The sequence below is a fragment of the Octopus sinensis genome, linkage group LG13, assembly GCF_006345805.1.
Source record: "Octopus sinensis linkage group LG13, ASM634580v1, whole genome shotgun sequence".
NCBI classification, from domain to species: domain Eukaryota; kingdom Metazoa; phylum Mollusca; class Cephalopoda; order Octopoda; family Octopodidae; genus Octopus; species Octopus sinensis.
The window spans coordinates 27510736-27538235 of record NC_043009.1 but is presented as its reverse complement, the minus strand read 5'-3'; the positions used below and the strand labels follow the sequence as shown (position 1 = coordinate 27538235).

At 32.4% G+C, this 27500-nt stretch overlaps 1 protein-coding gene across 13 annotated transcripts in view; it reads left to right on the top strand.

The window, feature by feature from the left end:
• Window positions 1-27500, top strand: part of LOC115218437 (protocadherin-11 X-linked) — a 457497-nt gene that overhangs the window by 323329 nt on the left and 106668 nt on the right. For 10 of the 13 annotated variants that reach the window (XM_036508278.1, XM_036508274.1, XM_036508269.1 and 7 more), the window contains 2 exons: window positions 5093-7912; window positions 20175-20189. In XM_036508278.1, coding sequence (XP_036364171.1) covers window positions 5237-7912; window positions 20175-20189 — 2691 coding nt within the window. In that variant the 5' untranslated portion in view covers window positions 5093-5236. The remainder of the gene's footprint in view (window positions 1-5092; window positions 7913-20174; window positions 20190-27500) is intronic. The other 3 variants (XM_036508279.1, XM_036508273.1, XM_036508281.1) reach the window with 1 other exon arrangement.

Here is a 27500-nt window from a genome sequence, read left to right as displayed (position 1 = left end):
TGAAAGGAACTGGCAAGCTAGAGGAGTGCACCAAGCTCTACTGCTTGCATGTGTGTGTGTATACAATATACAATGGGCTTCTTTAAGTTTCCATCTGCAAAGTCCACTCACGTGACTTTGGTCAGCCAGGGATCATAGTAGAAGACACTTACTCAAGGTTTTGTGTTGTAGGATTGAACACCAAATCCCATGGTTGCAAAACCATGCCTGCACACACGTATACTACGGCACTCCATCAGTTATGGCGATGAGGGTTCCAATTGATCCGATCAACAGAACAGCCAGCTTGTGAAATTAACGTGCAAGTGGCTGAGCACTCCACAAACACGTGTACTCTGAACGTAGTTCTCAGGGAGCTTCAGCTTGACACAGAGTGTGACAAGGCTGGCCCTTTTGAAATACAGGTACAACAGAAACAGGAAGAAAGAATGAGAGAAACTTGTGGTGAAAGAGCACAGTAGGGTTCACCACCATCCCCTGCTGGAGCTTTGTGAATCTTTAAGTGTTTTTGCTCAGTAAACACTCACAATGCCCAGTCTAGGAATTGAAACTGCGATCCTATGACCATGAGTCTGCCGCCCTAACCACTGGGCCAGCCATTGCACCTCCACTACACTCATATATATACATATATATATAAAAATAAATACATATTTATATATGTATTTATTTGGTGTTAGGAAGGGCATCCAGCTATAGAAACTCTGTCAGATCAAGATTGGAGCCTGGTGCAGCCATCTGGTTCACCAGCCCTCAGTCAAAATCGTCCAACCCATGCTAGCATGGAAAGCAGATGTTAAACAATGATGATGGTATTCTTTTTCCTGTTAACTGTTCGAAAAAGAGTAGTCAGTACTGTTGTAGAGATTAATGATATATTTTATTTTGATCTAGTCAGTCTCTACTCAGAGTAGTAAAAAACTGACTCACTTGAAATGAAATATAAATAAATCCATATACAAGGGTGGGGTGAAAAGTTCTGGTTTTAAGAGCTGGTTAGAGGAGGCCTAACCTTCCAAGTTCTTTGGCAGGGCATAGAAAAACTGAAAGTCTGCTGCAATTAGTGTGTGAATCTGAGATGGGAATATGATGAATAAAATCAATAATTAACTGTTCCTCCTGTATTTGCTTTTACTCAAAGCCAGGAAATTTTCAGCACTCCCTAGTATATATAAATCAAGGAGCTTCTAGCCTAGAGTATCATTTTTTTTTTTATTATTGCTTGTTTAGGTTATTGATATCTTTATGGCCTTTAATCAATACTTACTGAAGCAATTAAAAGTATTTCTCAAGCTACATAACATTTTATCACGTAATATAATTCTGCTTAAATTAAAGAAAAAACAGAATATCGATGAAACTATTGTTGTAATTTTCGTTAAGTGATCTTCACTAATTATTAAAAACTTATTAAACACATTTATCGATTGTTATTATCATTATTGTTATTATTATTATTGTTGTTGTTTTACTTCTCAGAGTGCTCAATCTTGTTTGCTCTGGTAGATTCTGTGAGAGTAGACAGCAGCCTGCTGTCAGAGGTTTTACAGGGTCTCTTTCTGCATATTACAAGCTTTGGCACTTGTTTATTAATTATTGTGGGAGATATTCAACATATTATCATTATAATTATTATTATTATTATTATTATTATTATTATTATTATTATTATTATTATTATTATATGTTTGACTTTTGCTTTCTATATTAACAAGTTGACTCACCCAGAGACCTCAAGAGACAACAAGTTAGAAGTTCATGTTGGTGTTTTGCCTAGGGTGTTATATATTTGGTTTTGCACAAATTATTGTTCTAGAGAATGTTTAAGAAAACAAGGAAATTATGAGTTTGTTTTAAAATTTGAGATTACATAGACAGTATTTAGTGTAGGATGTGGGCAGTTCCCATGAGCACTATCTTTTGAATTTCTGCCATTTTGTGGTTTCCTGGTATCTGAGGAGCTAAGTAGCAATCAGCCCCTTTTGTTATTATTATTGTTGTTGTTATTATCATTATTATTGTTATTGCTATTATTATTATTATTATTATTATTATTATTATTATTATTATTATTATAAGCTTTGGCACTTGCTTATCAATTATTGTGCCTTTCATTCTTTCAAGGTCTATAAATTAAGTACCAATTGCATACTGGGATCGATCTAATTGACTGGTCTCTTCCCCCAAAATTTCAGGCCTTGTACCCATAGTAGAAAGGAAAGGATTATTATTATTATCATCATCATTACTATTTTCTATATTCCTTAAATGTTTTATTGCTGGCATCAAAGTCTTTTTTCCTCCCTACCTCCTGGCTTTATTGATCCCCGTTTTAACCAAATTTTGAAACTTGTTAATTAATATATATTAGATTTATTTATTAATTTGCTTATTAATTCATTGATTTATTTATATAACATAATGATTTAATCATTTAATGTTTAAAATATTTCATACATAAATGGAACAGGCACAAATACGTCTTTAGAGGTTTTACACCAAAATGACAGGCATTTATATTTTCATCAAAAGCATCCAAACCACTCTTTTATAATTTTTTAATGTTTTTTTTTGGTTTTTGTTTTGTTTTTCTTTTTCTTTGTTTTCACGCTGGAGATTTTTTTTCTTCCTAGAAATCTGTGCATCTCATTATTTTTCAAGTCTTAGCTATTATATTCTCAACACTATAATGTCCTCTATTAAAATTCTTTTCACTCTTCATTTTATTTCCTGTGTTAACAATAACAGAAAACAATAGGCATCTGATAAAACTGTCCAACAGGAAACTTTCAAACTTAATTCAGTATAAAGTAGATTTATCATGACTTTCTTCTTTTTGCAGAATATTTCTCTATAGCTGTTAACAAGGTATTATATTTCAATAAAGCGTGGGGTGGAAGGGCATGGGGGAAGATGGCAAAGAAACCTGTTTGCTCTGATTAATTTCGCTTAAATTCTATGAAATATCATGAGTAAAATTTTCTCCAGAAACTTTATATAAATATTTCACCATTTATTTTTATTTTTCTTGTGTATTAAATTTTGTCATGTTCCATTGTAATATTATTTCAACTTTAAACATCAAAATGGGAGAATGTCTTTATATTTAGTTTCAAAATATATTTAATTTAGAAATAATTGACAAAAAAATAATAATAATAATGATAATAATACAGATTGTTTCTGAAGTATTTTTTAATGTATTTCGTCTCACAAATGATTTTTAGCTTAATCTGTTTATGATTTAGAAAAAAAGAAATATCCAAAAAAAAAATAATAATAATAAAAAGAGACAAGTAACGGAAAAGTTTATTTGTAGCATATCAAATTGAAAAGGAAGAATTATTTCATCATCATCACCATCATCATCATCATTATCATCATCATCATCATCATCATCATCATCATTATCATCATCATCATCGTCGTCGTCGTCTTCCCAATTATCATCTTCATTTTCATCGTCATTATCCCTGGCATCATCATCGTCGATGTCATCATTATCATCATCATCCTCATCATTATAATCATCATCATCATCATCATCATCATCATTGCCAGCATCATCGTCGTCTTCACACTTATCATCATCATCATCATCATCATCATCATCATAATCCTCATTATTATAATCATCATCATCATCATTGCCATCATCATCGTCGTCTTCACAATTATCATCTTCATTGTCATCATCATCATCCTCATCACCATTTAATGTGTTTCCCATACTGGCAAGAGTTGGACAACTTGATGGGTTCCAACAGGTCAGAGAGCTGCATCAAGCTCCATTTCCATAATTTGAAAATAAAGATATTGTGTTTATTCAACAGTCTTAACATGTTCTGAAAGATTTGAATGTGCAGACCGGATTTCTTTCTTTCTTGTAGTGTCATGTGGTGTTTTCCCCACCAATGCTATTAATTACTGTATTTGATGGTCTATAAGATGCACCTTTTTTTTTTTACCCCAAAATGGCTTTAAAATCCTCCTGCGTCCAATACACTCAATGTAGGCTCAAAACTCACTCAAAATGCTATGTATGTTTACAAAACGTGTACTGCCATCTATTGGTGAAAAATCACGTGTGGTATGTTTATATTGAATATGAATGCAATAAATTGCTTGTAATAACATAAAGTTATACAGGTAAGTGGAGGAATTAGTGGTAATTTATTTTACAAAAGTATAGCCTAGGCTAGGGTGTGTCCTATACACCCGTGTGTCTTATAGGCCATCAAATACGGTAAATGTTAGCTTTTACTTTTATGAACGAGAAACAATCTATTGACATGGTGCTTAATTCTAATCTCTGCTATGAAATAGATCTCTCTCAAAATAGGACACTTCTATGATACAAACTTTCTGTTTTCAAAGTGATTGAAATTAAAAATCTGCCATAAAAATTCTATGTTAAATAATATTCCAAACACCAACTTAATAACTACAAAGTTGGTTTCTAAATTCTTTATCATTTTCAAAATTAACTGAACCAAAAACAGTGTATTTCAAAAGAAACTTGGCATCGAAAGGGATTCAATATCGAATTACATATTTTGTCCAAAAGCTAACAGTCCAGCAGTTTATTTCCTGGACAAATATCCCACCCACTTGTTTTGCTGTTGTCGATCATAACAGAATAATCAGAGAAGAGTAAAATTAATCTATCTGTCTAGAAGAAAATTGTATTTAGCCCCAAATACAGTGAAATAGTTACTAAATCCTAAGGAAGTATCTAGGATATTTTACGATTTTACAAATGAGCTCTCTAGCCTTCTAGAATTACAAAATCCCTTTCATCTTGTGGAATGTGAGATTACCAGCTCTGATAACCACACAAGGAGGTAATACTTAATTTAATCAGTCCTCATTGGATGATATTTCAGTAGGAGGTTGTTCAGTAGTATTCTACGCTCTTCTCAACAATAAACACATTTTTAGTCTCAAACCAAATGTTAGAAATCATGAAATTTTTTATCATTTATTGATCATGATTTGATAAAACTTGATAAACTTATTTTATTTGAAACTTATTGTAACTATTTACTTTTGCTTTACTCAACTTATTATTTTTTTTTCTATTTCTTTTCAGAGTTTGATGAACTCTTTGGCTCATGGATCAAGGAAGTTTGAACAATACCACTGGCTCTTCTATTTTTCTTTGTCATCGTGCGCAAAGTGAAATCTTTTCTTTGCGATAATACAACAAAATATCATCAATATCATTTTTATCTATATGTGCAATAATATGTCTGTTAAGTTCATCTCCTTTTCCCTCATTTTCTGGGGTCTACAGTTGTTTGCTTCAGCATTACGTGAGTTAAATTTTCATGTTTTAGAAGAAACCGCCGAAGGCACATATGTTGGAAATGTTGCCAAAGCTTTTACTCGCCCCACGCATGGTGACTACTTGTTCAAATTTCTAACGCAAGGGAACCAATACACAAATCTTTTCCATATTGGGACAAACTCAGGTATTATAACTACTGCTGTACCGATTGATCGAGAACATATCTGTGATAATGATATGGGGGGTCACACCTGTATTGTAACTGTGAGTGTCGCCGTACAGTCTTCATCCGATCCACGTTTTCTTGATATGATGAATATAAAAATAAATATCGATGACATAAATGATAATGCCCCATTATTTGACAAAGATGAAATTGCTCTTGAAATCAGTGAATCAACTCCTGCTAATACGAAATTCCCAATTGAGGATGCCTATGACTTAGATACAGGAATCGACAATTCCATCAAATACTATATACTTTTAAACGATCGAGATAAGTTTACATTACTTCAAGAGAATGGCTTTTTAGATGGCTTGCAGTTGAAACAGAAATTAGACCATGAAGACCAGGAATTTTACCAATTAGTTATTGTAGCCAAAGATAATGGCACTCCTCAAAGAAGTGGTAATGTAGTTGTAAATATAACTGTACTTGATGCTAATGATAATGCCCCTAAGTTTGATAAAAAATCTTATACTGTTTATATACATGAAAATCGCTCCATATTATCGACAATTCTTACATTACACGCTGAGGACTTAGATTCAGGTCCAAATGGCCAAGTAGGATATAAACTTCATCACAGAACATCTTCGAAAATTAAAGAAATTTTTGATGTTAATCAAACAACAGGAGAAATTCATTTAATTAGCAGAGTTGATTATGAAGATAGACCTAGATATTCCTTCAATGTCATAGCTTACGATCACGGTGCTATCGTCCAGTCATCAACTGCTTCAGTCAATGTCTACGTAGTTGATGTGAATGATAATAAACCTGAAATAATAATCAATCTCCTGTCACTTGGTTATGCGGCTAATGTGTCTGAGTCTGCATCCAAGGGTAAGTTTATTGCCCACGTATCAATTAACGATCGAGATCAAGACCAAAATGGAAATGTCAGTTGTTCTGTCAATGATCACCATTTCAGTCTACAGATATTTTCTATTAAAACCTATAAAGTTGTTGTTGCAAAACCTCTAGACTTTGAAAAGACCTCCGTTCACAATGTGAGCATCCGATGTCATGACCATGGTACCCCACAGCTTCACAGCGAGAAGAGTTTTTTAGTCATTGTCGCAGATAAAAATGACAATCCACCAGTATTTGAACAAACTTTGATCAAAACCCCAATTACAGAGAATAATAATTTTCATGATTATGTAACGAAAGTCACTGCCAAGGATAACGATACTGGAATCAATTCAGAGATACATTACGAACTTCATCACGATGCTCACTCTTGGTTTAACATTGACCATCGGACTGGTGTTATAACTGCGAATAAACAATTTGATAGAGAGCAAAATGCTGAGATTAAATTCAGAGTTTTAGCAATAGATTCTGGTAGTCCTCCTCTTACAGGAACTGCCACTGTTCATTTAAATATTCTAGATATTAATGATGAAGCACCACAGTTCAAAAGTGGGTATTACAAATTTCACGTGAAGGAAGATCAAGAACCATTTACGTATATTGGGAGAGTTGATGCTCAAGATTTAGATCATGGAGAAAATGGTCGGATTAGGTATTGGATTTCAAAGAACTATGAAGCTCCTCAACTTTTTATGGTCACTGATGGTGTTTTAAAGACTAAAGCCAGATTGAGCCGCATGAAAGATCAGAGATATGACTTTCTTGTTGTTGCCGCTGACCATGGCAAAAAACCATTGAGTTCCTCAGCAAGTGTCACTGTAATTGTTGATGATGTCAATGATAACTACCCGTATATTATTTACCCATCCGATACCAACAATACCATTTCAGTGATTTACGATATGACTCCAGTTGACCGACCTATTTCACGAGTGGTAGCTCTAGATGATGATGAGGGGGAAAATGCAATGTTATCCTATTTCCTCAAAAGTACCCCTGAAACAGCTGGTCTTTTCAGAATTAACCATACTTCTGGGGAAATAATGCTTATTAAAGACAGTGATATAAGAATATTCAGCAAGTCCTATAAATTACCAATAGTTGTTAAAGACCATGGGAAGCCTCCAAAAAGTACATCTGCTATTCTAATAGTAATGATGATTTTGAGCAACAGTACAGAGCTTCCTTATGGAAATAGTACTCCCGATGGCGAAAGAAATTTGACAATAGTCATTGTCCTTGCTGCTGTGACAGTTGTCCTAGCCACATGCATAGTCATTACAATATGTATAATTAAAAAAGTAGACCAAAATCGGCGCCGCTATCCTGCAAAGATGCATGAAGATGCTCGACGCAAGTCTGACAGTTCTCCAGATTCGGACCGTCAAAAACACAAAAAGGAGGTCAGCTTTTCCCTTGATGGAGCAGATCCAACGAGTAAAGGTTCTGCAAATTCACTGGCCAGTAATACAACAGTCAAGAATCCTGGGGCATTCTTTGCTCCAGACCTACCATCTCTCCAAGTAAGTTTATATCAACACACTCATACATACAGAAATACATACAGAAACACATTATGTTTTTCAATTTATGAATCAAGTGTATATTTTCATTTCTTTTCTATAACCTAACCCTTATATATTTACTGACATGATTATACTAAACAACATATAATTTTTGTTAAAAAAAAATTTAATTTATCACATATTAAGTTAGTGAAAAATATATCGCCAACAATTTATATGAAAACCTTTTCTTTCTCACCTTATTTAGCATGCATGAGAGCTCTTGGCTATATTTTGATTGCATCTGATGAAAATACCTGGGAGTTTCCTTAGAAAATGTGCTTTGATTTGTAAATTAAAAAGAAAATTTATATATATATATATATATATATATACACACACATACATAAACACATACATATATACATACATATATATATGTGTATCTACATATATATTATATATATGAATACATATATGTATGTATGCATGTATTTATGTATGCATGTGTGTATGTATATGTATGTATATATTGTAACAACAGTGAAATTTTATAAATTTATTAAAAAGAGATTTGAATAGACTTTTAATAAAGCTATCCCTTCTTTAAGCTTTAGAGTTAATATAAATTCCCTAAAATATCAATAACAGGAATGTAAAATAAATTTATCAGAAAAAGATGAGCAAATTTAGCAAGTTGAAATTTTAAATTTATTATTAAGACACATAATACATACAGAACACACACACACACTCACACACATACACTCACACACTCACACACTCATACACACACATCCATCTATATAACGAGTGCATATATGCGCATGTGTGTGTGTATGTGTGTGCATGTGTGCATGGCTATGTGTTGGTACATGCATATTTATGATATAGACTTACATCAAATAATTTTATGTTGTGCATGTATACATACCGATATATATATATATATATATATATATATATATATTATATATATATATATATATATATATATACATATATATATATATACAGAGAGAGAGAGAGAGAGAGAGAGAGATACATGTACATATATGCATACGTGCATACATATATATATATACACATATATATGTGTATACACATATATATATATATATACATATATACATATATAAATATGTGTGCATTTGTGCATGTATGTATATATGTTTGTATACATATTTAAGTAAATATACATACCCATGCACATGCATACACTCACAGAGGATGCTTGCATATATAAAGAGAGCGGGATGAAAGTTTATCAAATCCAATAAACTACGTGTGTGTGTGTGTGTGTGCACATATAACTTTTATCATAAATGAGCTTGAATCAGATCAAATGCATCACCTTGAACACCAACACCACACATACATTATTACCAATTCCATGTAGTAAGAGTGGAGCCTTTTGGAAAAAATTATACCTTCCCAACAGATTCTAACCTTTGTTGTTAGTACAAGATCTTTGTTAGTTTTGCATTATGTTCTTCTTTGGTTCCTGCCAACTTTTAGCAATCATTCCTGCCCTTTACTCTCTTCTCCATATTATATATTGTTTGTCTTCCTATTGTACCATTACTTCTCTGTTAGTTCAGATAGACACATCATATTCTTTCTAATTCTGGCACAAGGCCAGCAATTTTGATGGTTGGGAAGTTGATTACCTTGACCCCAGTGCTCAACAGGTATTTATTTTAGATACATCAAGTTAAAAACTTTTCTTATATAATGAGAAAGTTTTTCTAATCAACAAAGTCAAATATTCTAAGTTACTTTCAATTTTCGATTTTTTTCCTTCTCTTTTTGACTTCTGAGATAGTTTTCAACATATTTCTTCAATGTGGAGTCTATGGCAGCTTTAAGAGGTATCTTCTTCTGAAATATTTGAATAATACATTAAATAAAAATACACCCCGAATAAGATTTTCTAATTCTAATTCAGAGATTGGAATATCTCAGAGATTAGAACCGGGAGTTTCAACAGTTCTAAATACTACTACTTAATTTTGAGCTATCATCAGAATATATAATGAGTAATAGCTTTTTAAAGGTTTCATTAAAATCTAAACAATTATATCATCATTTTAATCTTTATCATCTGTTTTCCATGATGGATTGGGTTGGAGAGTTTGACAGGATTATCAGATCAGTAAATTACATTTTGTTCCAGCCTTTCAGTTTCGACTTGATTTCTATGGCTAAATATTGTTCCTGATACCAACCACTTCACAGAGTGTAACTGATATATTTTAATAATGGCACCTGCACTAAAGAAGCTGTCTAATCCCCAGTAAGACTAAAGAGTTTTCTAAAACCATTTGGTACCTCTGCTCAGATGGCAAACCACTTTATATAGTACACTGAGTGTGTTACTTTTTTTTAATGCCAACAGCATTTATGAGGTCACCTCGTAACTTACTGTGAAGAAAGCCTCCACCATTGAAAGATAGAATAAAAGAACGAATCTTTTCTACTCTAGACCCAAGGCCCAAAATTTTTGGGGATGGTGTCAGTTGATTAGATCAACCTCAGTATGCAACTGGCACTTGATTTATCGACCCTGAAAGGATGAAAGGCAAAGTCGACCTCAGTGGAATTTGAACTCAGAATGTAAACGCAGACAAAATATTGCTAAGCATTTCGCCCAGCATGCTAACAATTCTGCCAGCTCACCACCTTAAAAATTATAGAATCTTTTCTACCCTAGGCACAAGGCCCGAAATTTTGAGGGAGTTGGGGGTCAGTCAATTAGATCGACCCCAGTATGCAACTAGTACCTAATTTATTGACCCCAAAAGGATGAAAAGCAAAGTCGGCCTTGACAGAATTTGAATTCAGAATGTAAAGATAGACAAAATATCGCTAAGCATTTTGCCCGGCATGCTAATGTTTTTTTGCCAGCTCACTGCCTTAGAATAAGAGAGAGAATGACATATCTTTAAGTGGGGCATTGGGAGAGCATGATATGGGGTGGGAGAGAAAGGATTTATTGTTGTGAAAGGGTGAAGGTGAGATGAGTTACAGTATGATGGGAAGAATGGATATGTATGTATTCTTCTATTATAAACAGCAGCATAACTACTTCAGTGTTGATTTCCGTCAGCTCTTATATAATCCACATATAATATTTCTACTATATTCCCTTATTTAGTTCACTCCCTGGTATTTTCCTTCAGTTATTTTTGTGTATTATTTATATTTCTTCCTATTTAGCATACATATTTATATTCATCTCTATGTTGAGTATTTCTATGAATCTGTCTCTCTCTCAGCTTTATCGTTTGTCATCATCTCAGTTAATCTCTCATCAAATTCTCGGCCTTATATTTAGCCATTTATGTCTGAATGAACAGATATCAACTTAGAACTTATCCATTATACACTGAGAATATATTCATTTTTTTTTTACTTTTTTTTAAAACTTTTTTTCTTTTTAATCTTTCATATTCTGAGAAGTCCACATGCAATTACCATTTTCTATCATATAGGGTACCACTTACATCAAGAAAAATTTCTTAATATTCAGAAAAGTTAATATTTTCTCAAGTACCATTCATTAAAAAACCTTCGCACATGTTAGCATCAGTTATGTCTCCCAAACAATGAAGCATATCTGCTATTCCAAAGGAACCGTTCAGATTCACCAGAACTCAGTTCATTGCTTTCTTTGCTAAAGAAATATTAGTTTGTTGTCAATTGGTTTAAAACATCTACAACACCATCTTTTCAGATATTAAATCAGCATTGACAAATTATATCAACCAAAATTATCATTATTGCTATTATTATTATTATTTTCATCATCATTATTATTATTATTATTATTATTATTATTGGGGTGGTGAAGACAGTGAGCTGGCAGGATCGTTAGCATGCTGGACGAAGTGCTTAGTGGTATTTCGCCTGTCTTTATTTTCTGAGTTCGAATTCTGCCAAGATTGACTTTGCCTTTCCTCCTTTTGGGGTCAATAAATTAAATACCAGTTGTGTACTGGGGTTGATGTAATTGACTTGTTCCCTCCCCCAAAAATTTCAGGCCTTGTGCCTATAGTAGAAAGGATTATTGGGGTGGTGGATTAGCAGAATAAATAGAGCAGTATATTTTCCAGTTCCACCTGTTCTAAGTTCAAATCCCACCAATGTCAAATTTGTCTTTCAGCCCTCGGAGTCAAGAATATAAAGAATCAATCAAATACTAGATTCAGTAGGACCAAGTAAATCCCCATTGGGGTCAGTTTTGCCTTTCATAGATTTGGGATCAATAAAGATAAAGAACCAATCAAGTACTGAGGTTGAATGTATTGAATAATTTCTTCCCTTCAAAACCATTGACCTTGGCAGAATCATTAGCATATCTCAGTCATCTTTATGTTCTGAGTTCAAATTCCACTGAGGTTGACTTTACCTTTCATCCTTCCAGGGTCAATAAAATAAGTACCAGTTGAGCACTGGGGGAAGGGGTCGATGTAACTGACTCCACCCACATGAAATTACTGGCCTTGTGCCAAAATTTGAAACCATTATTATTATTAGTAATAGTATTTGTGTTAATATTACATTCATTAGCAATATACTGTCTCTATTTGTTTAAGCTTTGTTCTTGATTTATTGATGTTTGCTGATATTAAATTACGCAGAGAATGCTTAATGAACAATTGAAAATTTTAAATCTAAATTTTTAAAAGATTTTTATCTGCTTACTTCTTAATTAGTAATTCAGCGATAAGCCATTGAACAATGCAACTTGGTGTCCTAAATAGATTTAGTTTTATATTCCCCTTCATAACTCCTCACCCTTAAAGAAATGTGGTGGAAAACTATCTCAGGAAGGCAGGGACACTACTCCCTGAGACCCCTTTCGGAGCTGCCCTACCAACTCATCTAGAATATTATTCTATAGCTATCACTCACAATAGAGAATTATTTGTTTGCATGCATACATCATCATCATCATCATCATCATCATCACCGTTTAATGTCCGCTTTCAATGTTTTACTAATGGCTTTAGGTACCCAGGTAGGCTAGAGTAAACAGAGGTATCCACTCTCTTCCCCCACTTTTGACCATTCGGTGTGTAATTGATAGAGAGGGTATGAGGGCTGAGCCAGTATTGAGCAGGTACTTTCTTTATTAATCCCAATAGAGTGAAAGGTAAAGGTGATCATAGTCATATTTGAACTCTGAATGCAGATTTCAGGAACAAATATTATAATTCATTCTATATGCTCTGGTGATTCTTCTATCAGCTACCTTACCCACAATATACATCCCTTATATAGATATCAATGTTGTATGGTGATTACTGTCACAGGCAGGGAAACTGTACTGAACCCTCTATTACCCTGTTATAATTATAAACATGCAAACTTTAGACTATTTCTACACACTAAATACACCACTTATGTCGATATCATTGTCATATAGAATAGTTCTCTACATAATACAGTTTCAACATGACTTAATCCTTGTTTCTCAATGTGTAATATTAGATTTGAAGACAAATTATGACCAGATTATAACATGATGCAGCAAGAACAGAACTAACATAACAAAAATTAACTTGGCTTGGTGCATTTGTGAGTATCTGTGTATGAGTGCATGTGTGTGTAGCACTCACCCAATACACATAGAATATACACTCCTAGTATTTACCTATAAAGATATCTATTTTGAAGAAGCTTCCACATTTCCCAATATGAATGGAAAAATTATATTGTGATTGCAGCTTTATGTTAGGAACAAATTGTATGCAATTGCATTCATGCTTCAGCGAAAAATCACTTCAAACCCATTTGACTAAACAATAGAATAAATATGTCTGCTGCAGAGAACGGTTAAAAAAAAACAACCAATATACATACATACATGCACACACACACATATATATGTATATATATATAAGTGAAAGTGTGCTGAGAGATCCAAAGAAAAAATAGACAGTTGATGGCAAAATTACATGAATTTTTGCATATCATAAGAAACAAAGTATAAAATTAATTCATGATATTAAAGCTTGAAGAGGGAACACAAAGGTAATTTTAGCAAAGTAAAAGGGAAGTGAAAAATCCAGAACAGTTGCTGTAATGATCAAAAGAAAATGGAGTTATACAATAAAATAAGAGAAATTTATGGTAAACAAGAAAAGAAAGAAATTGATCTGCGATGATAATGTAGCATGATTGATTTTATGAAATGAAATTAAATGGAAAGTTCTGTGTCTGTTACCAATACAGGCGGTTGCCATTACCTTCATTCTTGCTACAATAATGGTAACAATGTAGTTAAAAGAGATGATGTATGCAAAAATGTCATATGTGAAAAAGCAAACAAAAAAATCTTAATTGAAATTTAAATTTTAGTGAAAAAAATTGAATCGAAACCCAGTGGAAACTGTTAGCAACTTACAACAGAAAAAGTGGGGAATCACTGACATAGAGAAAAATCTTATTTTTGTTAGCAAGCAAAGGGAGACAATTACAGGTATATTTCAGTATATTCAGCTTGTATGTAGTCTAACCCAGCTTGCTGAATTTGCTGATAAAGATTCTTACAAGTAGAAAATGAGTTATGAATAATAACTTTTTGGTCAATGTAATTTGCATAATTAATAAGCGTTATAAAATATATTGATAAGAAAGTACATATGGGATCATATCTACATGTTTACTACAGAGAAGTCTAAAAGTAGTATCTTTAAATTTAACAAAGGGAAAAGATGGGTTTATGCCCAAAGGTTTACTACAGGGAGGACTGTAAGTATCTTAACTTTCAATTGTTACTGAAAATGGAAGGACAACACATTTAAAGCATGTTCTATACTTATACACATCTGGTATAAATGTTACTGTGCAGGCATGTGAACAAGTGGTTAAAGTGTTAGAAACACACTCATAAGGTCATGGGTTCAAGTCCTAGACCATGTAGTACACTGTATCCTTGGGCAAGGCTCTTTGTTTCAGATTTCTCCTGCCTATTTAGATGAAAATTAACACCAGGGAAATACTAATGCTATCTATTCTCCCACCAGTTGTCACAATCTTAATATTCCTTTGGGTCAAAGATGGGAGGGCCACGAAAGTGTTTAAGTCTGCTCCCAACTGTAGAGGCACCTAAAACCCTTATCAAAAATATGGCACAATCTACCAAATCATATTTGCTTGAAGTTAGGCTAAGACATTCATTTACCTATTTATTGCATACAGTGAGGGCACGTGGATTAGTGGTTAGGGCATTCGGCTCATGATCGTAAGGTTGTGAGTTCGATTCCCGGCGACGCGTTGTGTCCTTGAGCAAGACACTTTATTTCACGTTGCTCCAGTCCACTCAGCTGGCAAAAATGAGTTGTACTTGTATTTCAAAGGGTCAGCCTTGTCACTCTCTGTGTCACGCTGATTATCCCCGAGAACTACGTTAAGGGTACACGTGTCTGTGGAATGCTCAGCCATTTGCACGTTAATTTCACGAGCAAGCTGTTCCGTTGATCGTATCAGCTGGGACCCTCGTCGTCGTAACCGGCGGAGTCTTTAAAGTATTGCATACATGTTACCTCATTTACTTAGGATTGATATACAAATATGACTATTTAACAATGCATTTTTAATTAGTCTTTCTCTAAATACAGAATCGTTAGAGATCAAATATCTTAGGTAAATATCTTTGTTAAATATTCATGAGGAGTAGCATATTTCTCTTCTGCACAAGGATCTGCTTTTGTACTATTGGTATTCTTTATTCAAGAATTTATATGTAGGTAGGTATATATGTGTATGTATGTATGTATGTATGTATGTATGTATGTATGTATGTATGTATGTATGTATGTATGTATGTATGCATATATATATATATATATATATATATATATATATATATATATATATATCAGGCATTCCTGTCTAAATCATGTTGGTATGAAAAAGAGGCTTAATTAAATGATGGCAACAAAGATGGTAGTAGGGATAGTATATTGACAGTGATGGTAGTAGTGGTGTTATTGATAGTGACAGCGATAGTAGCAGTTGTGTGCGTTGGTGATGATGATAATGATGATGATGATGATGATGGTGTTGAGGGTTTGAGGATGATGTTGATTCAAGTCACCATTACATTTCATTTCTAAGCTGATATTTACTGCTTCCATATGCACAATGATTCTTCCAAACTATTTAAAAGCCATAATTATATATTCATAAATGATAACCCAAAGGATTTAATAAATTAATTGTTCAAGAAATGTTCAAAGGAGCTAATCCTCAATTTCAATTACCATACAAGTTCTATGTAGCATTTAAAATTAGTTGCCTATTACAGGTTAAAAGAAACAAGTAGTTGCAGTAATAAAATTAGATTTTCCCCAACTTTAATAGGCAGCAGCCCAGGTTCAGGAAACTTTCTTTTATAGAGGTTCAGAGGTGTTGTCTTCAAGCTCCAACATTTCTTAATATACCAAATCAGGATCAGAATTATGAATCCTGTATTGCGTATATGTGTTTCATATTACTAATTATCAAATGTTGATTTCTAAAATGAGTTATTTTTGCATGTCATCAGTACCCTCACAATGTACTCAGATGTGAGGAATTGTACTGAAGAAATCACCCTCATTACTAATAATGGTTTTAAATTCAGGCACAAGACCAGCAATTTGTGGGGAGAGAGAGTTGATTACATTGACCTCAGTGCTCACCTGGTACTTATTTTATCAACATCGAAACAATGAAAGGCAAAGCCGACCTCAGCAGAATTTGAACTCAGAACTAACATGCTAACAATTCTACCACTTCACCACCGATCCATCATTACTAATGACAGTATGTAGATTGATGAACAGACTTGTTCAAGCATTGGTAAAAAATGCTTTGTGATTTTTTTTCTGGTTACTCTTTTACTTGTTTCAGTCAGTTGATTGTGACCATGCTGGAGCACCACCTTTAATCGAGCAAATCGACCCCAGGACTTATTCTTTGTAAGCCTAGTATTTATTCTATCGGTCTCTTTTGCTGAACCACTAAGTTACGGGAACATAAACACACCACCACCAGTTGTCATGCATTGTTTGAGAGATAAACACAGATACACAAACATATATACACACACATACATATATATATGACGGGCTTCTTTCAGTTTCCATCTACCAAATCCACTCCCAAGGCTTTGGTCAGCCCAAGGCTATAGTAGAAGATACTTGCCCAAGGTGCCATTCAGTGGGACTGAACCTGGAACTATGTGGTTGGTAAGCAAGCTACTTACCACACAGCCACTCCTGTGCCTATTTACATACTGGTTCTTTACATCCTGAATTCAAATCCTGCTGATGTTAGTTTTACCTTTCATCCATCTGGTCTCAACAAAACAAAGTACCAGTCATGTACTGGGGTCGATAATATTGATTAGTCTTCTCTTTCCAAGATTGTTGGCTATATGCTAAAATCAGAAACTACTTTTAATTTTAGTTTGGAAAATGGGATTGGCAGATTTATTAGAAGATAGGAAAATATATCTCACAACATTTGTTCAAACTCTATATTCTGAGTTCAAATCCTTCCTAGGTCAGCTTTACCTTTCATTCTCTTCAGGTGCATGAAATAAAATACTATCAAGTACTAGGATCAATGTAACCAACTAACTCCTTCCATCAAAATTGTTAACCTTGTTCCTAAAGGGGAAACAGCAGAATCATTAGAGCATCAGGGAAAATACCTTGTGCTATTTGTTCCAGCTCTTTGTATTTTGAGTTCAAATACCACTGAAGCTAACATTGCTTTCATTCCATCAGAGTCGATAGAATAAAGTACCAATCAAGTACAAGAATCCCTATTATCAACTAATCTGAAGTGGGGCAAGCTGGCATAATCATTAGCCTGCCAAGCAAAATGTTTAGAAGCATTTTGTCCATCTTTATATTCTGGGGTCAGATTCCACTGAGGTTGACTTTGTCTTTCCTCCTTTTGGGGTCAGTAAAATAAGTACCAGTTATGCACTGAGGTTCATGCAATTGACTTACTTCCACCCCTGAACTTGCTGGCCTTGTGCCAAAACTTGAAACCAATATTATCAACTAACCTGCTCCCACCACCCAACTGCTGGCCTTGTGCTTTAATTGGAAATAATTATTAATTTTAATTACAGATTTTTAAATAATTTATAATGGCAAATGGCTCAGTAGTTAAAGCATCAGGCTCACAATCATGAGGTGGTGAGAGTGTTGTGTTCTTGAGCAAGACACTTTATTTCACAATGCTCCACTTCATTCAGCTGTAGAAATGAGTTGCAACGTCATTGGTGCCAAGCTGTATCGGCTCCTTTGCTTTCCCCTTGGATAACATCAATGATATGGAGAGGGGAGGCTGGTATGCATGGGGGACTGCTAGTCTTCCATAAACAACCTTGCCTGGAATTTCACCTCAGAGGGGAACTTTCCAGATACTTCCCATGGTCATTCATGACCGAAGGGGGTCTAGATAATGGTTCAGTATTCACATAGTCACTCTCATGATCCTCATTCTATTCATTCTTAAGAGCACAGTCATTTTTGTTATAATCATTATCCTCACCATCTTTAGGAGGAAAGACTGCCAGAATCATTGCAGCATTAGACAAAATACCTTTTGGTAATTTTTTAGGTATTTGAACCCTTTAGCATTCAGATTACTTTGTCAAATGTAATGTTTATTTATTCACATTCATTATCATCATCATCATCGCCGTCATCCTTTAACGTCCGTTTTCCAAGCTGGCATGGGTTGGATGGTTTGACTGGGAACTGGCAAGCCAGGAGGCTTCACCAGGCTCCAATCTGACCGGGCAATATTTCTACAGCTGGATCCCCTTCCTAATGTCAACCACTCTAAGAGTGTAGTGGGTGCATTTTATGTGCCACCGGTACTGGCATTGGCCACATTCAGATGGTGCTTTTTAGTTCGGCAGCACTGGCATTGGCCACAATTAATCATACATTAGCTCATAGCTTGAAGATTTCACTGGTATGATAGTTTATTTTTAGAATGACATTGCAGGGTAGGTGTAAGAGGCTGGATCTGGCCAGTTTGACCATAAAACTGGTAGAATATATGGGCTGGCTGTGGTTCATTTAAATGTTAAAGGGTGGCATTGAGTTTAGATTGACTTAGCCTTTTATTGCCCCACGGTCAATAGAACAAGTCCCAGTTGAGGACAAAGGTCAATACTATTGACTCTACCCCCACCTTCCTCTAAATTTCTGGCTTTCTACTTATGTAAAAAATTATTTTCTTCATTATTATCTTCAATAATGTTTTAATTTCTGTATTGAAAGAAATAGGTTAAATAATATATAAAACAAACATAAAAACAAATAATGAATTTTTAAAAAATTTAGTCATTTATATTTTGACAATATTTCATATAACAAAACTCATTAAAATGTCTTGTTTTCTTTCGTTTTTATTTTTAATTTTTATCTAATTTAATTAATTTTTTTTTTGTTAACTATTAATCTCTAATTTTACCTCAAAAGCAAGCTTTTTGCTCAAAGTAAGAGCCAAAGTTGATTTCAATCTAACAAAGGAGCAGCAACTGATTACTCAACGTGCTAGAACTAGCAACTAAATCTGTCTAAAATGACAGTCTATGGTCTTAAAGAGCAAGGATACAATAGACAAGAACAAAATCTCATCTTAAATGTATTATGACTAAAAGTAAGGGTTGCAAGGTCAAAGCTAAAAAAAAAAAAAACCAATGATTGTTCAGTAAGAGCTAACTCAGGGCTAAACAACAAAAACAACAACAACAACAACATTTAGCTGAATGTTAAAAGCTAAAATTTATTGATAAACTATGTTTTAGCTGTGAAATCTGTCAAAAGAAACACCGAAAAGTTATTTGATAGCTTGCCAAGAAAAAATAAAAAGTAAAAGCAAATAGGAAATAAAAAAAAATTAGGTGTTTCACATTAATCTTTTAAAACCAATTTAAATAAATTTATTCTTGGTCTGTGTATGATTTAGAATTTCTTATATTTCGAGTTAATTCACAATTGAGTGAATAACATGTCTTTTAAACACTAAGACTATTATTTTAAAATATAAAAAAATAACACATTTAAATGGAAATATTTTAAAATTATTGACGATGATAATAATAATAATAATAATAATAATAATAATAATGATAATGATAATGATAATATTAATAATAATTTGCATCAGGTCTTATATTTATAACAGGATATAACTATTATTATCATTCCATTTTTCATAATTTCTCTTTTTTTCTCCCTTCTTCTTACATCAGCCCCCTGAGAATTGGGTAAGAAAATTGCATGAAAACATATGTAGTTTCACTCTCTATACCTCATTGAGCCATGTTAAACCCTTAATCTAATCTTCTTGATATACTAGCGTGATTATCATTTAACTTCTCAGTTAATAACTTTAGTGGAATGCATTGTGTTGCATTGTATCTTCTTAGTTTTTTTTTTTTTTTGTAAACTATGTCATACAAATTTACCAAAGAAATTTCATCTACTACCAATGTCTTCTTTCTATCTTTTCTTTTAGTCATCAAGGAGAAAATGAAATGATTAACATTTTTAACAAAAAATGATAAAAATAATAATAATAATTAAATTTTGATGTTTAACGAGACCATTACTTTCAGTTTCACTTTTCAGCAAATAGTTTATAATATCAAGGAAAAATAGCTAATGAATCTTAGCTTAAAGTTAGAATCTCATACATATTATATTTTATATATATATATATATATGTGTATATATTGACCTGTAAATTTCCTTTTAGGTCAAATCCTGCTTTGAAGCAAAAAACTTTTTTACAAGGATCAGCTTAATTAGATTTAATTAAACTGAGGGTTTAATATATATTTTTTCATCACATGCAGTCAACATTATATTTATTAATTTATCAGTTTTGATCAAAATACAGCTCTTGATGTAGAAACACAGATCCACTTGACACTATGATAGTATTTTCCTGTTTTCTACCTACTGTTTCACTTACTTCACTAACGGAGTACTCATTCCATATCTACAGATTGTAAACACACTAACGTGAAAATATTTCATTTTTGTGTCAACGATTCACCATATTAATACAAGTACTCCTTTGATAATGAACATTTGTCATTTTCACTAATTGATGTATTCCTGCATCTAACAGCTATCATCAGTGAGAGTGTCTCTCTGTCCCACTTTTTAAAACTTTATTCCAAGGTTTCTTTCACAATTGTCTTAATTCTTTTTAAATCTTCAGTTCACTTACTCCATTAACGCTAATAATCTTTCTAAAACCATAATGAAAGCTAATCAGCTTTATGACACCAAATAGTGATTTTTGTTTGTTTGTTTTTCTTTTTGTTTTTTTTACATTTAATGTTATTGTTTTTTTTTTGCTGTTGTAATTGTTAATGAATATTGCTGATTATTAATAACATATGATACAAATAATATGCACTGTTACATATCTATATTTAAATATTTCTTTTGTACTATTTTTTGTTATTTTCTTCTTTATGATAATTGAATCTAGACTGAAACATTTAATTTTATTTTACAGTGGCCCATACATATGTTTATAGGAGTTACTCTGAGTGTATGTGTGTGTGAGAGAGAGAGAGTGTGTAAATGTGTGTGTGAGAGTGTTTGTGTCTGTGTGTGCACAAACGTGTATGTGTAAGTGTTCATGTGTTCATACGTGTATGGTGAAAATAATGAACAATCAACATTAGAGCTATAACTATCCACAATGGTATTGAAAAAGGAAGTCATCTACCAGTAATTTCTGTATTTTTCATGAAATAATCATTTTCCTTACTGCATCATAAAGTCATTGGATAATCCCTGGCCATTTTCTTACAAGTGCTATGAGCTTGACATGGAACTTTCTCATCATAGAATTCAAAGGAGGTCTCGTATTGTCATCTTATTTTACAAAAATGTTTTATTGTTGGTTAGATATTGACAAGTTTCATGCCTATCTGGGCACTCATTTAAAGTGGCAGAACAGTTATCATGATCCTGGAAGGATAAAAGGCAAACTTGATTACAGCAGATTTTGAACTTGAAAAAAATATTGCAAGGCATTTTTGTTCAATGTTCTTTCAATTCTGGTATTTTACCACCTTTGAAATAAACTAAGAAACCTAAGATGGAGTAGAACATGGAATTCTAAAGTAAACAAATCCATGTTTAGTGCATGTTATTTTGGTAAGATTTAAAATAGATTTTATTTGTGAAAGAGAGAGAAATATTTTGATGATATATAAAGAATAAAAATATGAATAAAAGATTTGAAAATAAAAATATTTTAAATTGCAATTATTAATAGAAATGTCAATAAAACATGATGAATGGGGTAATGATTAATAATCACATTATTGGAAAGACAAAGTTATTTATAGGTGTATGCTTGTTTTCTGCTGTTTCTTTTATATTCCCATACAGTGAATGTGGAAAACATATACACATCTAGTGTCATGTGTTGGCTTTCATAAAGTAGATACATGTTTAAAGGCAGAGTGTAATTTCTATGAAATATTTAAGGTTACTAATTTGCTGGAATACATGAGCCAGACAGATGTTGAGGAATTCACTATTTTGAAAACTGTTAATTTCTAGGGCTTGGCATTAAGACAGTGTGCTATGGAATTGGCAAAAGGAAAGGAAATACAGCAAAATGGATAGAGAATTTCTTGGAGTTTGATGTCATTCTGGATATCATATTATTGTTGGATATGTAAAAGAAGAGCTTATAAATTGACAGCCAATGATTGTTTTGTTTTGAACTTGATAATTCAACTGAGTAATTTAATCAAATTTAGGACAATTTTATTAATTAGTTTTGTACAATAACATAATACTTTCTTGAACGGGCTAATTTTGTGAATTTGTCACTTTAGAATAAGTTTATGAAATAAATTAGCTTTAAATACTCTCACATCTGATTTTAGAGGAATTTTTTTTGAATGAAATATATGATTATAATTAATAAATTAATTACACGGTGTTTAAGTCACTCCAATTAGTGAAAGATCGATTTAAGTCATTCTGATTAGTGTGAGATTGATTAACAAATTCACATCTCCATTTTTATTAGACCATACTAAATGACTTGACATTTTGAATCACTTGGTATGTATTGGAAGACTTTAGTAAAATGGATTATTAAGAGGGATGGTTCTGAAAAGTAGATCCAATGCTCATATAATGGTGTGTGTACATACATGTATATATATATATATATATATATATATATATATTATATATTATATATATATTATATATATATATATTATATATATATACACACACACATACACACACACACACATATATATATGTACATACATGCACATTTCATGTGTGTGTGTGTGTGTGTATACACTGGTCAACATTATTCCCTATTCAAGTGACACTGATCCTTAATAACAGCCTATAACCATTAAACTGAACAGTTATGGTTTATTTAATTGGTAAATATCGTAGAATCAATACGTCTGGAAAGATCTACTGATCGAGATAGATTTTAAAAGTATTTAACAGGATTACACAAAAAGCTTTTAGAAAGTTAAGATATAGCTTAATAAGTGAATCTTATTAAGATAATTCAATGTAGTCTTTTATTACTTTAAAATGCAGATGCTGTCTGCACAGAATTACTCAAATATCGAAATGTGCCAGATGCACATAATATTTATTGATAATATTTATAATTCGAAGCAAAAATAGATCGAGCAATCATATGCTGTATTATCTGTTTATTGCAGCAAAATAGAATGATATTATGTGGTATCTTTTCTTAGACATGAAATATAGTTAAGGAAGAAATATAGTCAATAGGCTTAACTCTGCTACGGCATTGGTGCATGTTTATGCAGTTTTAGGATTTATTTTAGTCATTGTAATGTGATGATAGTTTAATCCAGCTTAAGATTAAGTAAAACTAAATTAAATACTCTAAGCCATGTCTCATATGATTCATATTGTCATTTTTGTTACTAATCTAAAAATAAATGTATTACAGGACACTCATGGATCAGAGGTTTGGGATGTTATTTACAAAATTAATTCTGGCAAACATTTCATTTCAGTGAAGTTACATGGCTTCGTGTGTTGCACTCATGGTGTTGCACTCATGATTGTAAGATTGTGATTTCAATTCCTGAACTGAGCAATACATTGTGTTCTTGAGCAAGACACTTCATTTCAGGTTGCTCCAATCCATTCAGCTGGTAAAAGTGAGTAATTCTGCAATGAACTGGCATCCCATTCAGAGAGGTAGATATATGCCAGAGAAACCAAGAAGCTGGCCCTATGCTCCTTATGGAGTAATGTAAACTAACTAACATTTCATTTCATCTACATTATGTTAATGCCTAGCTTAAATACATGAATGGTTCTAAAAAGGTTTAACCATTTTGATACCAACTCACCAGAAACTATTCCTAGTTCTATGATATAAATTCCTTCTTTTGCAGTGATCTAAATTAACGACTTCTACAAAATTTCATGTTGATTTAAATTTGAAACAGCAGCGTAATAATGACAAATATATTTTACTATGTTCTTTATCATTTTCAAAATTGATTAAAATAAAGGCAGTGTATCTCAATAGAGATATTGTAACAAAATGGCTGGACAGAAGATGTTTGTTAAAATGTTTGAAAGATGACATCAGGGAAAAGAGATTTCTATAATGTGGGACATTATCAAGCATCCAAGTCAATAGAGGCAAATTACTTTATATTAAATGAAAACGACAAAAAAATGCAGTTTTTCTATGGATTTCATATTTAATAAAAATCGATATTGGGTGCCATTTATAAATGGCAAATTTATGTACTGTTTTGAATAGATGGTGTTTTCTGGTATCACATGCATGAAAATTATAGTTGAAGCATATGTAGATAGTAGAATGTGTAAAATGTCAATGACTGTTCTGAGTGAAAGGGCTTTTTTGCCTGTAAAAATGGACATTAGTTTTTTGTACTTATTACCATAACTTAGCTTAAAAATTCATTAGTTTTACTATATGTTAACAAAACCTATTTAAATCTTATTACGTTTATATTCACATTACTACAGTTTTTGTAGCAGAATGGCTACTAATCTATTAATGTTAATATTCAGATGTAGAAAATTATTCACTCTATTGAAAGACTAATACTTTTCAATTAGTTCATTTTCAAAAATTGAAGCTGTTTATTAGGGTTCGGTTCCATCTTTTAGCTCATCTAATGAATATCAGTGAGTTTCTGTAGCTATTTTATCTTAATTATACCCTGCCATCCTATCATATACTTCCTTCATTGATGCTGAAGTAAAATTTACAGTTGCATTAACTCTTTTGATACCAACCCACCTGAAACTGTCTCTGGCTCAGTAGTACAAATGTCTTGTTTGCAAAAGTTCCGAATTAAAATCTTCCACCAAACCTTAACCACAATTTGTGTTTCTAACACTAGCTGAGTGGTAACTAAGTTATTTTACTAAATACTTTGTTATATTTAAAATCAATTGAAAGAAACACAGAGCATCTCAACAGAAATATGGTAACAAAAGGGTTAATGAATTTAAAATTTTTATACTTAACATTTTATTTAAAGAAGCTGATGTGAAAACTTCAGTAAATTCTTTCATATATTGACAATGATATCAAGATTTATATTCTATAATTAAATCTAATCTAAACTTTTTCTCCCAACACTTACTACTATACCAAACATAAATTAGCAGTTTTTTTCTCACAACTTACTTACATTGTTTGGGTTATATATTCTATTATTCTTGTTATATGAAATGATGATATATATTCTGATATTCATGTACTTCACCTTATCACTCATTATTCACGGTTGATTTATTTTAAGCACTTATTATTCGCTCAGATCTTATATTTAAGTTTATTTATTTTAAACAACTTGTTGGTGTCTTCTCAAATGCCTATCCAATCTTTGATGGTTTTCTTTTTGATATTTAACAGCTTTTGTTCAAATTTCAACTAATCAATGAAGAAATTTCTAAGAAAATAAATTAAATAACAAAACATAAAATCTTAATATTTCCAGAATATTCTCCACTGATATCATTAAGCAAATTACCAATGGTTATTTCATGCTGTTATCTTTTGTTATCCACTCAAATGAAGGCACATGGTTCAGTGGTTAGGGTGTTCAGCTCACAATTGTAAGCTCATGTGTTTCATTTCTGGTAGCAGATTGTGTACTTGAGCAAGGGCACTTTATTTCACATTGCTCCAGTCCACTCAGCTGGCAAAAATGGATTGTACCAGTAATTCAAAGGGACAACCATGTCACATTTTGTGTCATACTGAATCTCCCTCAGAACTATGTTAAAGGTACATGTGTCTGTGGAGTACTCAGCCATTTGCACGTCAATTTCACAAACAGGCTGTTCCATTGATCGGATCACCCGCAACACTCATTGTCATAACCAGTGGAGAGCCAATATTTCATCCAATCAAAAACGAATACCATCTCTTTTCACAGAACTTCTAGTTCTTCTAAAACTAATGAAATTTTAATATGAAAATGATATAAAAACTAGCTAAAGAGTTGCATCTTATTCTATCATCGCTAAATCATCGTTTTTACTAACTTTAATAAGGTTTCATAATTACTAGTTCTTTTCTTTTGGTTGACCTTGATTAACTCATTTTATAATTACACAAATACAAAGACATTTATACAAATACTAACATAAAATAAACTTAGATAAAGGCCTTTTTCTGATAAGAAATGAAGGATTTTTTTCTTAGCAGAGATTATGTATAAATGTGTCTCCTTAATAAGGCGTAATTAGAGATTATGCATTTCAGAAACAAAAAAAAAAAGTATATAGATAAAAAATTAAACAGTGAAAATAGCAGAGTAAAAAGCCATAAAAATAAAATTTTAGTAATGTAGCAATGTTAATTAATAAAATGGTTAGAGATGAGATTGCAAATCTGTTGCTGATGACCATGCATAACTGCTCTGAGTTCAGTTTTATAAGGCAGTCTGCAATCTACTTATGTGTTAATAGTGCATACATTTCTTTTGATGATCCCAGAGTTATTACATATGCAATAAGATTTCCCTGAGAGACAATAACCACTGCAGAATGATAGAACTTGTATTTGCAAGCACTGTAAGTTTCTGAGTAACATTTCCAATAGGCTTCTAGAACCTGTAGCATTTTAAGCTCCAAACACATTTTGAAATCCTTAACCATCCAAATACAGTCAAACATATATACGATTGTACATGCGTGCATAACAGTGCGCATACACACACACATACACACACACATATATATATATATATATATATATATATGCATACACATACACACACATGCATCTACACACACAAGCACACAGACATACACTTGCACACACACATACACATAAACTAAGAATAATAAAAGAGTTTCATATGAAAAATTCAACTCCTTTGAGTCACTCATATTATTTTCAGCTGCTAAATATATTATTAATGCGCTATCCAACTTTAATTGTGGATTTTTTATGTTCTTATTTGTAAATATAGTTAAAGGGACAAGATTACATTAAGATTTGGTTCTTAATGTAAAACCCCGATGTA